General features: G+C 35.6%; 1 protein-coding gene across 1 annotated transcript in view; it reads right to left on the bottom strand.

Moving 5' to 3' along the window:
• Window positions 1-1,802, bottom strand: part of LOC145681903 (uncharacterized) — a 99,564-nt gene extending 97,762 nt beyond the window's left edge. Inside the window, exon 1 of the mRNA XM_081753505.1 lies at window positions 1,359-1,802. Within this exon, the coding sequence (XP_081609631.1) occupies window positions 1,359-1,517 (159 nt within the window). The 5' untranslated portion in view covers window positions 1,518-1,802. The remainder of the gene's footprint in view (window positions 1-1,358) is intronic.
• Between the last annotated feature and the right edge of the window lie 15,855 nt (window positions 1,803-17,657).

Here is a 17,657-nt window from a genome sequence, read left to right as displayed (position 1 = left end):
GAAAGCGCCAACTTACACATACAATACTGTCATTATCACTCAAAATTCATTCATTTCAATATGCACTGTGACTAACAATAATTACTTATATCCACCCCCTCATGCCTTCACGAAAAATGTTTTACATCGTATTCTACGTATAAATTTTGTATTTGGTAACACCGTCTGCTCGAGTGAACCCCATCCAGTTTTGCCCTGCCCTAACTCGGTTAGAAAGCATTCATGCTTTTTGATGGTCACCTACCAAAGGTTGGTTTGAATTGGGTTAAGTTTTAAAGTTGGGCGTCCGTTTCCAGCAATATTTTTAAAATTTACAGGAAAGATATAGATAATTTGATCGTTTGTGTGCTTGGTAATATATAAGGGTCTCGAAAAATTTGTTTATTTGTTATATATAAACGGTTATAAACATGGGACTATACGCCGAGCGGAGGGAACTACTTGGCGCAAGGTAACCGAACAGTTGCATTGTGGGAAAGTAACGAGCATTTGTTATCAACATGGCGAAAGTACAAGGGCATGAACTAACAGTTTTCACATTTGTGAAACAATACGTTGATAACGAGCAAAATCTTATAAAAGTTTGTGAAGAGCACGGATTAATGAACCTAATAACAAATTGCAGAAAATGTGGAAAGGAGATAAGAGCGAAAGGAACGTGGCGAAAGCGGACGCCCAACTTCGGAATAAATTCCTTTGAATTTTCCACTAGTTTTTATGCTACGTATCCGGTAGCCGAATTTATACGCAAATACCAAGAGAATTATTTCAACAACTACTTCTGTTTGCCCGCTTGGATTTTATCCCTACCAAGGGTGATATTTTCCTATAGTCCAGCGAATAGGGAACCAATCAGAAGGAAATCAGCGAAAGAATAATAACTTTTCAATAATAATTGAATCCAATGATGTGCCAAAAATAAGCCAGTACCTAATTTCCTATAGCACTTGTAATTGTTTCATAACGGTACTAATAATGTTACTGCTCTAATATACAACAACGCTTACCTAATATCTTAAGACAGTCCTCTGGCATATGCACTCACTGATACCATCTTACGGGAACTGATGCAGCTTCATGTATACTATATCCATCATTATAAATCAGCACTAATTGGTTTACTATAAACAGACCTTCGTATAAAAAATACCTATATTGATACAAATAGGGCCTATTTCTTAGTTTGAAGAAACGTAGGTAATGGATGAAATGCAAGTTTGCAGCACGTTCTGAATGTCGGTTTTGCAATCTATGCTACAGATGCTTCTAAATTATTTTCAGTTACGGTACTGCACAAAGCTTACTGTGAAATTCAGTTACCGGCTGCAATATTTATACGATTTTCCTATCATACTTACCATAAGAGACAGGCAGTTCAATATTTTTTGAACCATGTTGTCATTTATATTGTCTTCTTCAAATATGTTAATCCTTCTACTGCTGTGTAAATTTTGCAAACAAAAGCGACATAGATTTTCAACGTTATCAATTGACTCGTAACGCACGCTTTCAGCCATTACTGTTTACTTCGCTCGTCACTAAATTGAAATACAACTAACGTGCAGATAGTTTAAAATTTTCTATATGCCATATAACTTCTTCAATTTTCCAACATAGAGCTGATTTATTTAGGCGAGTTTCCCATTCTTTCGTCAAATATCTTCCTAAACACAGGAACAAACATTACACCAAACAACCTCAAAATCCACTCAATACACATACAAAACCAAACAACGACCAGTGATACCAGACAAACATGTGATACCAAGTGTAAAATTATAAAAATGCATTTGAAGCTGCAAATATGACAGAACTCGAGGCTTATGGGGCGTTTACACTTAGTCGATTTGCGTTCGATTCAGTTGAATTGACGTCATTTTCAACTTAATCGACCGTGTAAACGGGACTTCAACTTAATCGCTTGTTGATCGAAGGCGACTAATCGACTGGCAACTGAATTAAAAGACGTTCTATTTTCTGTGGTTGAAATAATTGAACACATCCATCAATCTGATTCGGCCTAGTTGCTTCGATTTAGTGGCAAATGCAGCGAGTCGATTTAGTCGTGCGACTAAATCGACTAAGTGTAAACGCCCCATTAGGAACAAACCCTACATTCTGTAACAGTTTGCGTAAACAGCGTTTTTATTTTTGCGGTAATCGCCATAGGAGTTATCTGTTGCACTGTGATCCAGAAATTTGCTAAGACCGATACAGAATTAGGGCCCGCTAGAATAAATATCTGCATCTGCAGACCAATTACTGGAGAATGGAGATGATTTTTCCTATCAATCACATTTTGAACACCCAAATAAGTCAACTGAAGCCAGGGGCGGATCCAGGGGGGCAATCACCCCCCAGAAGAGCAAACTTTCTTATTTTATATATAAATAAAACACAACCCAGAGTTTGGAGCTCTTAAAAGTAGCAATATTACAATCCATCACCCGCCCCCCAGAAGTCCTTCCTGGATAGGGATGGCCAATTCCGGAATTTTTACTTTCCGGAATCCGGAAAGTAAAATCGGAAAATTCCGGAATTCGGAAAAATTCCGGATTTCGGAAAAATTCCGGATTTCGGAAAAATTCCGGAATTCGGAAAAATTCCGGAATTCGGAAAAATTCCGGATTTCGGAAAAATTCCGGAATTCGGAAAAATTCCGGATTTCGGAAAAATTCCGGAATTTAGAAAAATTCCGGAATTCGGAAAAATTCCGGAATTTAGAAAAAATCCGGAATTCGGAAAAATTCCGGATTTCGGAAAAAATCCGGATTTCGGAAAAATTCCGGATTTCGGAAAAAATCCGGAATTCGGAAAAATTCCGGAATTCGGAAAAAATCCGGATTTCGGAAAAAATCTGGATTTCGGAAAAATTCCGGAATTCGGAAAAATTATTTTTTCTTTTTGTAATCCTAAGAATTTTGTTCAAACGCAAACGAACAAATTTCCTTTTTGTAATCCTAAGAATGTATGATGCAAGTTAAGCTGAAACTTACATCCTAAAGTATACACTACTCAATCTTCCCATGGTTAATGAGATGTAGTCCAAAAGTACGATGTACTCCTAATATTTAATATTTGTTTTACTGTGATATTGTCCAGAGGTAAGACATATATCACACTGAGATAAACAACTTGACATAATGAAGATGTTATCATACGTAGTTTTCCAGAAAATCGTGAGATACTAATTTTTGTGAAGTTAAAATATGCGTCGCTTGTTGCCAGTGGGATGCAATTGATAACTTTTATGCTGGAATAGTCTTATTATTATTATTATTATTATTATTATTATTATTATTATTATTATTATTATTATTATTATTATTATTATTATTATTATTATTATTATTATTAATCGTTTATGTACTGTAAAAGAAAAATGTGAACCGTTAAGTAGTAGATTTTATCTGTTGTTTTTTGATATCTTCTAACAGTAATAACAAACTGCTTGTAAATACGCAATGATTATCAAGGACAATGGCATATTAATGTAAGGACTACTCTGCAGACTAGCAATAAACAATAACAGATAAACAATAGTTGCAAAAAAAAAAAAAAAAGTAACTAACTTGAGCACGTCAGAATGTTCGCGAGAATATAGGGACGCATTGAGACTAGCAAAGAGCGTGCTATTATCATTACTCAAAGGGCCGTACGATGGAGGCATTAATGTTAATGGCACTAATGAGCACTTACTTGCTCTAACGGTTAACCTCATTTTTGAGATGATTCTTAGAAGTGGGCGTGTTGGCATGCAGTTAGAAGACCTATATCCATTATTTAAAAAGCACACGTTATCTGTGAAGTACTAACGATTTGCGTCACTATCGAACACTAACGTAGCACTAGCGACGTTTAAAGTCGAAATGGAGTCTGACATAAGTGGCTTGTCAACTTCACGGACATTATATTTTCCTTGAATGAGAGAATTTTGCGCCCAGGAAATTTGCGCCCTACCACAAAAATAGGAAAAAATGCGCTCGCAATATATTTGCACTGGGATGTTTGCGCCCTACCCCAAAAAGAGGGGAAAATGCGCCGGCTACATATTTGCACTGGGATGTTAGCGCCCTACAATTCAACTTATTTTTGTATTGTGTAAAGTAACTTCCACTCACACTTGAACTAGGCTTGCCTATCATCGTCTCAGTGAGTTACTCCATCCGTTATAATATTCCGAACAAATGAAAAAAGTACAATTTTAGTTCACTAAAGGGCAATCCATACAAATACAATTTTTCATTATACTACAAAATTTACAAAAAAGTATAAATGACTGATATATAATTATTAATATAATCAAAGAGTATAATTTAATCTACAAAAGGCTGTTTGGCTCTACCCAGATATCTCTGTTCACAATCCTTGCGAGTTGTTTGGCTTTTCAGGACACAAAATATAGAAAAGAAAATGTAAAGTGAATGTAAAATCAGTTCAGTAATATTATCAAGAAAACTATGTACAGTGTGTTTACTTGCTGGAATTCAAACACACAATTGCGTTCAGTCGTTCTTTCAGAAAAAAATTTTCCGGGGGGCACACTTAGTATTCCGGAGGGGGGTCACTGCTGGTACTATTCTATTTATTATTATATTATAGACGTATTATTTTGGTCTCCTCCGAGGGGGCACTCTGAGAGCTCTGGGGAGGCCAGTGTTCCCCCAAAATCATCTCTGGAAGAAGCAGTGATTGCGTTGATCCGTTGTGTTCTTTTGGCTTATATTGAAGTTTATTCTCCCCTTATATAGCCACAATGAAAATAAATCACAAATAGCATGGTTGTGGGGGGAGGATTGTTTATGCTGTAATGTCAGCCCCTCCGAGCAAATGCGTAAGCTCCAATAGGTTCTTTTATTTCGCAGGGCTCAACTTTCCGGTGGAGGTACATTGCAGGCGCAATTTTCCCTGTTCTTGAGGTAGGGCGCAAATTTCCCAGACGCAAAATTCTCGACACCGTTCGAATGACCTCGGAAAACTATATCTTTTTCAATACTTTTTTATATTCTTTTACTCGAGATTTCTTCATAGCTTCTTATTAAAATACTTACTAATATATCCTCATTTTATTGTCCTAACCAATCAATATGGGTATGTTGTCAGTAAAATATTTAGATTGATCGAGCCTCTGGTGTGTAACCACAGTATTTCATATCATCCCCCCATTAGAAATCTTGGCTAAACGAACCAATATATGTTGCCAATAAAATAGTTTAGAATGATTGAGCCCCTGGTAAATAACCACAGTATTTCGTGACAGACCCCCTCCCCTTCCTATTACCATATTCTAGCTACATGCCTGACTCAGCTAATTCTCTACATTCTTTACGAAGCACACATTTTCTAAAGCGGAAAAAGATCTCTAAATACCTAAGCTCATTATTTTCAGCAGATGCACAAATTGGGTAACATTCTATCTACATGAATGTTATATATATGTCGATTACTGGAAACCGCTTCTCGCTATCTATTACCATATTTACTATATAATGATTAACGTTAAAACCGGAAATGGTTGATTTGTACCGCTTCCGGTTTGAATATTACATTCATCAGGGAACTCGATTCTTAACTATTGACTCTGTACATCATGGCCAAAATTGATTGGTAATCCATCAGATAGTTCTTGAGACTGTTTGCTTCACTGACGGACAGAATGAATATATGGCTATAGAGTTTTGATAAACTAAATTCGTTAATGAGTGATGATGGAACAAATATAAGAAAGGTAGGCCTTCCACCGGGAAAATTTTCGAACACAAAATTAGCCATCGAAAACCCACATGTCCTGGGTTAGAATGCCATAGATGAAAACTCTACCACTGAGTCATCAATCACCCGCTTATTAGTTTTATTAATTATTATATTAATATAAATTAATGAATGCCTGCTTATGTTAATTATTGAACAATTACATTGCACACTTCGTAAAGTAAAAAATTATAAATTTGTATTTACTGTACATACAGTGAGCGCAGAAAGTGTTCGTACACCTATGCTATTGAAACGAGAATGTTTGCGAAAAAGAAACAGAAAATTTAAGAAGTGTAATAACACACACAATATGAATAATGAAAACTAAGCTTTATGAATATATCAATAAAGAACCACAAAGACAAGTTTAATGGTCAGAAAGTAAATAAATTCCGTAGAAAGTGTATAGAGTAGACGCAAAAAAGTGATCGTACACCTGACGTACGAATACGAAACAAAGATACCACAACTGGGGTTCACTAGTATTCACCTGAGTATACACCTTTGTATAGCATGACGAGTAACAGAATGAGTTTAGTTGTGAATAGAAGTGAAAAAACTGCACGGTGGGCTGTCAAAGTGGGAAGCAACCGAACAGAAACAAATGAGGAGACAAGAAAAGTAATTATTAAATTGCATAAGAAGGGTAAGTCTTTGAGAAAGATAGCAAACCTTGCAGACAGGCCTCGTTCAACAGTACAAACAATAATTGCGATGTATAATGTTTCTATCACTGTGCGAAAAAAAAAAAAAAAAAAAAAAACTGGAAGACCAAGAGTGTTGAGTGAACAAGATAAACGTTACATTATTAGGGAAAGAAAAAAGGTTCCAAAAAATAGTGCTGTGCAATTGGCAACGGATCTGGAAACACGCGGTGTTAAAGTATCAGCCAGTACAGTGCGGAATATTTGCAAGGTATCATGGTCGGATAGCCAGGAAAATGTTCTGGGTGAACAAGACGAATCGTATAAAGAGACTAAAGTTTGAAAAAGAGTATAAAGATAAGGGATCAGGCTTCTTTCTGGAATAGGGTCATATTTTCGGACGAAAGTAAATTTAACTTTATCGAGTCCAATGGGAGGCGTATTGTATGGCGCAAGGTGAATACAGAGATGAATCCTCAAAATCTCGTCCCTAAAGTAAGACACGGAGGAGGGTCCGTGCTCGTCTGGGCTTGTATGAGTGCTTCAGGAGTGGGTCGTCTCCACCTTATCGATGGAGTGATGATCCACAAAGTGTATATTAACATATTAAAGGAAAATTTCCATACTAGTGCGCAGAAGATGGTTCTTGAAAACAATTTATTGTTCAGCAAGACAACGACTCCAAACATACAGCGGAAAATACTCGATTGTGGCTACTCTATAATACCTTGAAACAGCTTCGCACACCTCCCCAATCCCCAGATATGAACCCCATAGAATATCTATGGTCTGTTCTGGAGACAACAATCAGAAGGCACAGCTTCTCTACTCAGGGCCGGCGCTAGCAATTTTGACGCCTTGGGCGGAGCTTTCACATGCCGCCCCTTTAATCCGCAAACCTTATTTTGACAGATAACGTTCAAGTGTCATTTAAAAACATGTATAAAATGGAAAAGTAAACAAAAAAAAAAAAAAAAAAAGAAAAAGAACTACCTTTCTGGAATGTTCACGTAATATTTAAACGACTCTATACTGACACAATATTCAGTATGCTCGATTTCGCTGTATATCTGTAATATAGAGCAGCGCATACAGAAAATAAAATTTTAAAAATATACTTTAATCATGACTAAGAATTTTAATTTTTAGGCTTATTTTATATCAAAAGGCGTTTTCAACAGAGTATGGAGCAAGAAGATAATACAGTAAATCAGATATTATGGTAAATGTAAGTGATTAGCTTAAGCCTTATAATGTACTAAAACACAATAGACATACATAAATTTAACATACCTTAATTGAAAGAAACTTTTCTTGCTTTGATATGAGCAAATTTCTTTATCACATCACGTAGTCCAATGTTTTAGCCAATTTGTGTTCTATTGATATCGTCGCTAGACCACTCAAGCGTGTTTCAGACATAGAAGAGTGTAGATAGTTTCTAATCAACTTAAATTTCCAAAAACTTCTTTCTCCACTTGCCACTGTTACAGGCAAGATTAACAAAATTCTACGTGCAATACTAACATTGGGAGCAAAGTCATGTTCCTAATATTTTTTTTTTTTTTTTTTTTTGAACTTTCACAGGCTTAATTATAGTGGATAACACTTTCAGTTTGTCTTTCAAATCACTGGGGTTAATATCTTTCAATTCTTCGTGTGTTAAAATGGTAAGTTTAGTACACTTTTCAGACAAAAAAATCAGGTGGTAGGCTATATCTTTACGATTATTTATATCGCAAAGAAAATTGAAATACTCGCTGTGATGTTTAAGTTGCTCAAATCTTTCTCTTAAAAGCTAACACAATCACTTCTAGAACTTTGTAATAAAAATCGATCTTGTATCTTGTTTGTGGCTGTTTTCAGTAGCTTCATCCTCTGCCTCGTACTGAAACAGTCTCTTCTTTCGACTTCGAGCTTGCACTGTATTACGTATCAGTGGATCACCCGTATCTAATGCTGATGCCAAGTCCATCGTATCAACTAAGTAAGATTTAAACTTTGCATAATTTCTGCTCCTCTCAAAGTACCCAGATATATTTTCAAGAAATCCTACTGCATCCAACACATGAGAATCAATGCTTTAAAGTCATATCAGACAACGAGTGAGTAAAGGAAAGAAAAGTAACTCAGCTGGTTTGCTATACACAGAGCATCGTGGACGACCATTCTATCGGTTCTATTGTCATTACTTATTTGAAGTAAGGCATCATAAACTTCCTATATTTGATAACTGAGTCAGAGCATCAATTCGGCTCTCCCACCTTGTGGTGGATTATGATTTTAAAGTGAGACTACTAATATGTTCCTTTAGTATGGCCTAACGTTGAACTGACGCAGAAAAAAAAGTCATAAACTTTTTTTTAGCTATACAAAAAATGAGACATTTCTCAAGAAATAATACGCTGTACGATTTACTATATTCGGAATGAACAATTTGTAAACTGGTCAAAAACTCGCTATTAGAACCTAAATGTCTCTAGATGCTACCAGGGGCGGATCCAGGGGGGCGATCGGGCGATCGCCCCCCCCCCAGAAGAGGAAACTTTTTTATTTTATATATAAATAAAATATATAGTTTATTTTTTGACGCTCTTAAAAGTAGCTCTAAGTAGCAGTATTACAACCCCCCACCCCCCCAGAAGTCCGTCCTGGATCCGCCCCTGGATGCTACAGGCTAGAACGGCCTGTCTCAAGTGGGAGTGTACCTTTTGCATACTTGGAGCGGAGCGTTAGAACATTATTGAATATAAAATAATATAAAAAGACACCGTGATAATCTTATGCACTCTAGCTCAAAATCCTATCTACACTGCTGCAAGGGAAATATTGAACGAGATACCTGTGGCTAGTAGTTTGATAATTGAAAACGAGGAGGAATGCTCTGAATTTCCTGAGAGAGTATTTTCTTGAATGTGAGTAAAGTAAGTTCAATTACATTCTCAGGTTAACACAATCTTATTTTTCCATGTGAGCCTATTACGAAGCATTATATTTTGATAGTATTCTTTTCTTTTTCAAATTTTGCCGCCCATTAGACTTGCCGCTCTGGGCGGTGGCACGGCTCGACCCTCTCTCGCGCCGGCCCTGTCTCTACTAAAGAAGGCCTAAGAAAAGCTATTCAAGAAGAATGGGACATAATCAGTCCCGAAGCTACAGAACTACGAACTACTACAGGTGAAATCAATGCCACGAAGACTACAATCATTAACGCACAGGGTAATCCCACAAAATATCAAATAAGGTAATATACTTTATAAGCACTAATTCAAGCATAAGTGTACGGTGACATTTTGCGTTTACAAAAAAGGAATTCTCTCTTTTCTTCTGAACAAAACAGTGATTGTGTTTGTTTGGCCTTTCTCTTGTATATAGAAATAAAATGTATGAATGTGTAGTCTTAATTCTGGTTATATATATATTTTCCACCTCCCGTTCTCATGCTAGCTGTTTTCAATATAAAGTATGCACGGTGTACGAACACTTTCTGCGCTCACTGTAGGTATGTTGACAATAAGCGAATGTTATTAGAATATTTGTTGAGATTTCTTTTCCTCCACTGCCTTTCGCCTGGTTAAAAAGTAGTTTGCAGTGCTTTGGAGCAGCTGCAGGTGGGAACGCGATAATGTTTGAGACATACCGGCGACTTTTTTGTGTGTGAAAATAAGACCTTCTTTATAAAACAGTAAATAACTGCAGTAGCAATTGTCTACGTAAGTGATAAAGACATATCCAACTACAAGAAACTAATACAGTATATATATTCATTATTGTGTTTCTCTTTTAACAGCTACTAGCTAGGGATGGCCAATTCCAGAATTTTTACTTTCCGGAATCCGGAAAGTAAAATCGGAAAAATTCCGGATTTCGGAAAAATTCCGATTTTTTCTAAATTCCGGATTTTTTCCGAAATCCGGAATTTTTCCGAATTCCGGAATTTTTCCGAAATCCGGAATTTTTCCGAATTCCGGAATTTTTCTGGATTCCGGAATTTTTCCGAATTCCGGATTTTTTCCGAAATCCGGAATTTTTCTGAATTCCGGAATTTTTCCGAATTCCGGAATTTTTCCGAATTCCGGAATTTTTCCGAATTCCGGATTTTTTCCGAATTCCGGATTTTTTCCGAAATCCGGAATTTTTCCGAATTCCGGAATTTTTCCGAATTCCGGAAAGTAAATTTTCCGATTCCGGAAAACAAAATTTCCGGAATCCGGATTCCGGAAAACTTTGGCCATCCCTAGTCCTGGATCCGCCTCTTACTGAAGCATCCCATCTAGTGATCAATGGGGCTACTTTCGGAACAATTTGCGTCACCCCAAACAAGAATCTGTGTCATAAGTGATTTATTCACGGTCAAGCAAAGCTTGAACAAAGACTACAAATTTAAACGTTCAAAGGAACATTGTTGAAGACATACAAATAAGAGTCTCGAATTATTTGTAAACCCTCTCAGCACGAGCATAGAAGTATTGAATCATGTTGTACAGTACATACATATTGAAAGGTGGCACTCCAATAGCGATCGAGATCGTTTTTGTCCTACCATTCGGCAGAAATTTAGAATCTAATAGATTTTTTTTTTCTTTAAGAAAACACGTAAATTATTTTGCAGATACACCTGGAAGTTTCCACTCAGTATTTTGGCTCTTCTATATCGAGTTTAGATTTGATAGAATATGTAAGAAGAATACAGTGCTGCTCAGGAGCGGATTAAAAGCGGAGCCAATGGAACCCAGGCTCCGGGACCCCCTGGTTCAAGTGGACCCAAAAATTCCTCTCTTTAGTACTAAAATATAGCAATCAACTTATTATGTTATAGGTTTCAGACTCGTGCTAATTTTTTCCCGCTCGCTACACTCGTGGTATTGCTAGAGCTAAGTTTTCTTCCACCTGCGTCCTCACGATACTTATTTTATGAGAAGTGAGATATTTTGGCCTCTATTACAAACTAAATTACTAGTTTATGGTGGCAATTCCTTTGAACTATCACTGTCATTACTTAGAGCAAATCTAGGAGGTTTTCCAAATCACCTGAACAATAAAACGTTCCTATTCTAATCAATTTGGGCTCTCTGAGATACTAAATTGCCATTTCCTAGCAACATGTCTCGGGAAAAATAGCTTAAAACGCGAAAAGCATGATGAAATGTTCTCCCATTAATTTTGAAACGTACAATTACTATCTACTTTATCAAAAGAGAATTCTGAGTAATTGTTTTTATTCGTGTTTCGATATTCAATGAAACTAAATCCTCTCTAATTATCAATATCTCCAAAGCAGAGTCTAATATAGGATCAGCATTCTTATCTCCAATCAATAATAGCATTAAGATTATATTATTTCGTGTAGTAATGGATGATTTACAACATGACTCTTATTTCCTACTAAGAAAATGTATGTACTGGAATTATTCATAACATAGGGTTCCCTTGAAATAATCGGCTCCAGTGCCCCAAAAGCTTTAATTCGTCCCTGGTGCTACTTAAGAATAAAATCATCCCTTGTACTCCGATTTTTTTCTTCATATTGCGTACACAACATAGAATAAAACCAAACCAAAATGTATCAAACTGTTTCAATTTTTTTATCAATATTATGAAGCAATGATTGGCTTTCGATGTTATTTATGCAATAACATCAAAGACTGCTTTAAAAAAAATATTTCTCTGCCACGCATATATATGCATCCGATTCATGATATTGGTGAAAAATAGTAAGTCATGAAAATTGTAATTTTATGATTGAAAAGAGTGGATGTACCCACATGCGCAAAAAAAGAAAAAAATGTGCGTATACTGTAACTCATGATTTTTCGCATTTATTCCATTTTCCTTACGTTTATGGGTAAAATTCAGTTATTAGTAAGTGGAGATAATAGAAAGCAATCCACTTAAGGAGATATTTCTAAAATAATATAATAAAATAATAAAAACATAAGCAAAAAACAAAATTATGCTAGGTTTAGTGCATACTGGCAATCATGCTTTCGAGGGATTTTTGCAGTAGCATAGCACAATTGCAGTGGGATTTTCACAACTTCCCGTTGGATCAAGAAATTGAAAAGTGGAGTTGGTTTACAGCTAGAGTGTAGATTGTCTGCCAAATATAAATTTGCTTCTGTAGCCAATATGTCGTACGAAAATATAGAAACAATCAGGAAACTTTTGTCTTAAGGTTTGAAATGACTCGCACAATGGCTATGAGCATTTATTTGTTAAGAAGAAGAACGCAAATCAAACGTAGTTTCTGTGGTTAGGTAGGTAGAGTGGTGAACTAGTAGTTCTTATACTGTTTTGATAGCAGATCGAATCCCATCCTATCCTGTCTTTTTATTTATTTATTTATTACAAAAGATTATAAGGAGTGTATAATTGTTATGTTAATAACAACAGAAACAATATAATAACGTAATAACTTATTGATAAGTGTCCTTTAATCGACGTATTTATTCAGGATTAGAATACTATTGGTCTATAACAGTGATTGTTTTGAGTTTATGGTCTTCTATGCTTCTCCCCTGGCAGTTTTTGCACCACAGCTGACTAACGTCAACTCACTTCATAGAAAAAAAGAACATAACGCGACCTTCAGTCTTTCCAAATTTAGAACCAAACGTTACAGTGAATGAAGCAGCTTGTTGTGATGAAAAAAAAGGAAGAAAAAAGCTGATGTGAAATTATCGTTCTCTTGTGTGTTTTTTTTTTCTTTTTAGATTATTGACTTTCTCTCTCTCTCTCTTTTTTCATATCACCAAGTACAAGAAATGTAATCATAAGTCTGTGTAAGGAATAAATAATGCTTTCTTTGAACAAAACTAAATTATACAGATCTATTTGTGCGGAACACGAACGCTTTCAAAAGAGCATGGATAAGAACGATAATCATACCATTCTTCTAAATTATACAGTAGCGTGAAAAACTGATATGCACTCAAATAGAGGCCATACTGTTCAACGGATCTGGGCCGAAATCTAGACATGAGGTTTTTATAACATTATATCGTTTCGAATTCTATATCCTCCGACACCTAAAAATAAAGGTAGTTTACTGAAGGAAGGAAATTAAAAATACAAGTAATTAAATTTTCTCAAAAACAGCTGTAACGATTTTGTTTCTTTTTTACAAATATATGTTTATTAAGGTGGATCACTAGGTGTTCCCAGTGCTATGCTAAACGCTACTTGAATAGTATGGCGTTGCCAGATAGTGTCGAGTGTTTACTGATGCCAGATAATAAAGGGAGTAATCTTGGAATTCTGCTCGGATTCTTACTAGAGAAATTAGTTTTCAACTATTACCGCAATTCCGCTTCTCAAACTGCAACTCTAAAATCCAGGAATTTTCTTATTGTGACTACTACAGTAAACGTACAAATTTGGCAACAACGCATCATGGCGTTCTGCGTAAGTTTCGTCTCAAAATCTATTTACTTAAATGTAAATTAATATTTAAATAAAATATGAAATATAACACGAAAAATGGTCAAACAATATATCTATTTCGTGAGAAGATCGTTACTTTAAAATACTTTACACATACAAATAAACATTTCATAAAACGGAGCACTTCTAGTAAGATCTAACAGCAAGTGCCATCTTGCGTGCTCATTGTAAAGGGAATCAAATATTTTCTTTTATTTATTACATTTTTCGATATCAGGAGTCACAACCAAATGAATAAGTGTCTTGTGCTGTAACGGAAACATTACTCTATTTTATAGTGCAATATTTATGATATGTAACCTTTCACTGCGCAGTAGTTAAGGCAATGAGCTAAAATATGTACTGACTTCCGGGTGGTGATCCACCTTAACAACCCTCCGCTGTAGTATGAACCATTCCTCTGAAAAAAATACATAAGGTGTAATTTACTGTATGATGCGTTTTTTGAACAATTTTTCATAAATCACATTTCATAAATAAACGTATCATTAATAAACTAACAATATGACAACTCGTTCGTCATGTAAACATTCAGAAGGGGTGGTTTACACTTAGAGTGAACTTTTCCCCGACGCTTTTCCAATTAACGCCTTGGGCAATTTTGTTAATATTTTGTAAAGAAATGTTTCATTAATAACCTAATATACTGTATAACTCGTTTGTTCTCAAAACATCCAGAAGAAGTGGTCTTCTCAAGGAGTGATTTGTTTCACAATTTTCTTAGTAATAGACGGATTTGTTCTAATTTCAGTAATAAATATTTTAGTGGTGACTTTACAATATGGTAACTCGCTTGTCCCGAAAAGAAAAATCCGAAAGAGGTAGTTTACTTTGACGGTGAAATTTTTCCCGACGATTTGCTTAAAAATGACTCGAGCTACTTGGTCCAGATTTCATAAATAAATTACCATTTGGAATAAATAGTTTATCCTCAAAATTACAGATAGAAAATAGTTTACCTTTGGGGGTAAGTTATTCCCGATGACCTTCGCAGAAACAACTCAGGTGATGTTCATATTTCATAAATAAATGTTACATAAATAACCTAATGATATGATATAATTCCATCATCCTGAAAATCTAGAAATGGTATATCACTTTTGGGAGTAAGTTTTATCCTGCGATTTTCTCAAGAACTCAGGCGATTTTAGTCATATTTCATAAATAAGTATTTTATGAAAATACTAACAACATAGCATAACTCGTTTATTCTGAATGATAGTTTATAGTTGGGGGTGACTTTTTCGACGACTGTCTCAGAAATTATTCAGACGCTTTTGCTCATAGTTCACATTCAATTATTTCCTTAATAATTCTCATATATGGCATAAATTATTTCTAACGGAAATATGACTAATGGATACTTAACATTTTCGCCTAAAAATTTCTTCGAACAAAGATTTGCAAAACCCATTATTTTATACACATTTTGCAAATAAATGTTTCAGTAATAGCTGCAGCCTAACACGAGCCAGTTTAAGAAATTCGAGAGAGAAAGTTCAGTGCGTTTGGTCCGTACCCTTTCTTAAATATACTTTTAAATGTAACATCTAATCACAATGTTCATAACAAAATTGAAACTTCTTTTTAAATTTGCCTTGTTGTGGCCAAATGGTTCAAGTGGATTGGTTCTGGATTTGATTCCCGGTGAGAGATAGTGTATTTTCCTCCAACGTTAAGGTATAGATGACACGTCGGTGCAAAGAAAAAAAAGTGTTTAAATAACCGTAACCAAGCTAATCAATGATACAAAGAAATAATACAATTTTACGAAATTATCGAAGAAACGTTGTTAATATTAGGTAGGTGCGACTGAAGTGTCCAACCGATAATTTTCAATTCCAAATGCAACAAAGTGAAAAATACAATACCAGGTCAATCACTGGTCTCTAGATAAAGTTATTCTACTAAGAAGTGATTGATATACTAAAAAAATGTTATAATCACTGGGAAACATGTTAGAAGAACACAGTGGGTGAGAGAGAGGCTCCTTACCCTTCGATTTAGAAATAAGATTGGCGAGAATTTTATTTAAAACAATAATAATACTGCAAATCACACATAACACTATGCAACACTCATTTTGTCCTTGTCTTATAATAGTGATTTCCTGTATTGCTACCTTGAAAGTAACTAGAAAAGGTGTATTTTTTCCATGAAACTTCGCTTCTGTAAGAGTAGCATCAAAAATATGGAATTTGTCCTATATTATTGAATTTATATGCGCGTATTAAAATGTTTGATGCGTTAAGTTGCATTTAAATTTGATTGAAGAATCTGCCAACACTGAGAGATTTGCGATAGAATCAACATGCATTGGGCAGAGTGTTTTAAGGCTATTTGTAAGAATTTAGAGGTATGTGTATATACAGGGTGGCCCGAAAGTAGGTATATACTCCTGCATTGATCAAGTATAACATTCTAGTTTATGGGTGTATTTGCTTCAACTCTTCCGATCTTATGTTGTGACATTAAGGACAAATAATAAGTCTACTTGATGGATAGCAATAAGAAATTATATAAAATTCAATAAGCTGATCAGTATGGTACTATATATGTCTACTTTTGAGCCACCTTATATATTTATAACCCTGGAATATCCTGTTATACTGCAATTGTGCCACAGTATGCCTTTCTTATTAAACATTGAAGATATGAACTACTATAGACAACAATACTATCCTAACCAAACAGATTTTAATAATCTTATTCGAAGTCTGAGTAAAAATGGTGGGTTAAATAGTGGAACATAGTTGATAAATCGGTAAACACAACAGCTCAAAGGAGACGGCACAAACAGTTGTTTTTAAAAATGAAGACTGGATTGTGCTTATAAGTGTTTAAGCTTTACAGAAACCCTGTATTCTGAAAGAGTGGCGTTTGTATATAGGCAGCTCGTCTAGAAGTCTCAAGGCTGTGCATCTGCACAATGGGAATAAGCACCTCTCTATTCCTATGACTCATTCTGTCTCTATGAAGGAAGACAATGACTTCAAGGATGACAGCTTGAAGACGTTATTGGACAATTTACAATATACAAAATATGGATTGCAAGTAATAGGGAACTTCAAAACTATTGCCTTACTCATGTGTTTGCAGGGTGGTTTCACCAAGTTCTCGTGTTATCTTTATTTGTGAGACAGTAGTGACACCGAGGCCCACTACCGGAGGAAATACTGGCACAAGGATATATAACGTAAAATACGAGCCACTTGTTGACCCTAGAATTGTATTGTTACCACCTCTCCACATTAACCTTGGCATTATCAAGCAATCTGTGAAAGCTGTGCATAGAGATTCTGACACATTCAAGTTTTTACAAGACGTTTCCGCAGCTATTTCATGTTAAGATGGAGGCTGGAGTGTACAAGTGATAATAATAATCCAGTCCACTGAGTTCTCCACGTTGCTAACTGAGATTGAAAAAGAAGCCTGGTGCAGTTGTGTGGCAGTCGTTCAATGTTTCTTAGGACATTACAGAGCTGAAAATTATGTGGAACTTACGAACATGGTGACAAACTATGGCGAAACGGGTTGTAGGATGTCACTTAAGTTACATGTTCTTGCCTCTTATCTGGACAGTTTTAAGGAAAATATGGGTACAGAGGAGCACGGCAAGCGCTTTCACCGAGACATTATGACTTTCAAACGCGGTTATCGAGGACAGTATGACGAACATGATGAGGAATTACATCTGGAGGCTAATTCATGAAAATGATTATACGCATCAACGAAAATGTAGGAAAAGGACACATTTCAAGGGGTATACACAGGTGGACATGGATATCTGTCATGGTCGCACGAAGGGGGCGCAGA

This window comes from Thermobia domestica, chromosome 3 (genome assembly GCF_964235325.1).
Source record: "Thermobia domestica chromosome 3, izTheDome1.hap1.1, whole genome shotgun sequence".
Lineage (NCBI taxonomy): Eukaryota > Metazoa > Arthropoda > Insecta > Zygentoma > Lepismatidae > Thermobia > Thermobia domestica.
Note: the sequence above shows the minus strand (reverse complement) of the source record. Positions and strands in the feature narration are given on the sequence as shown.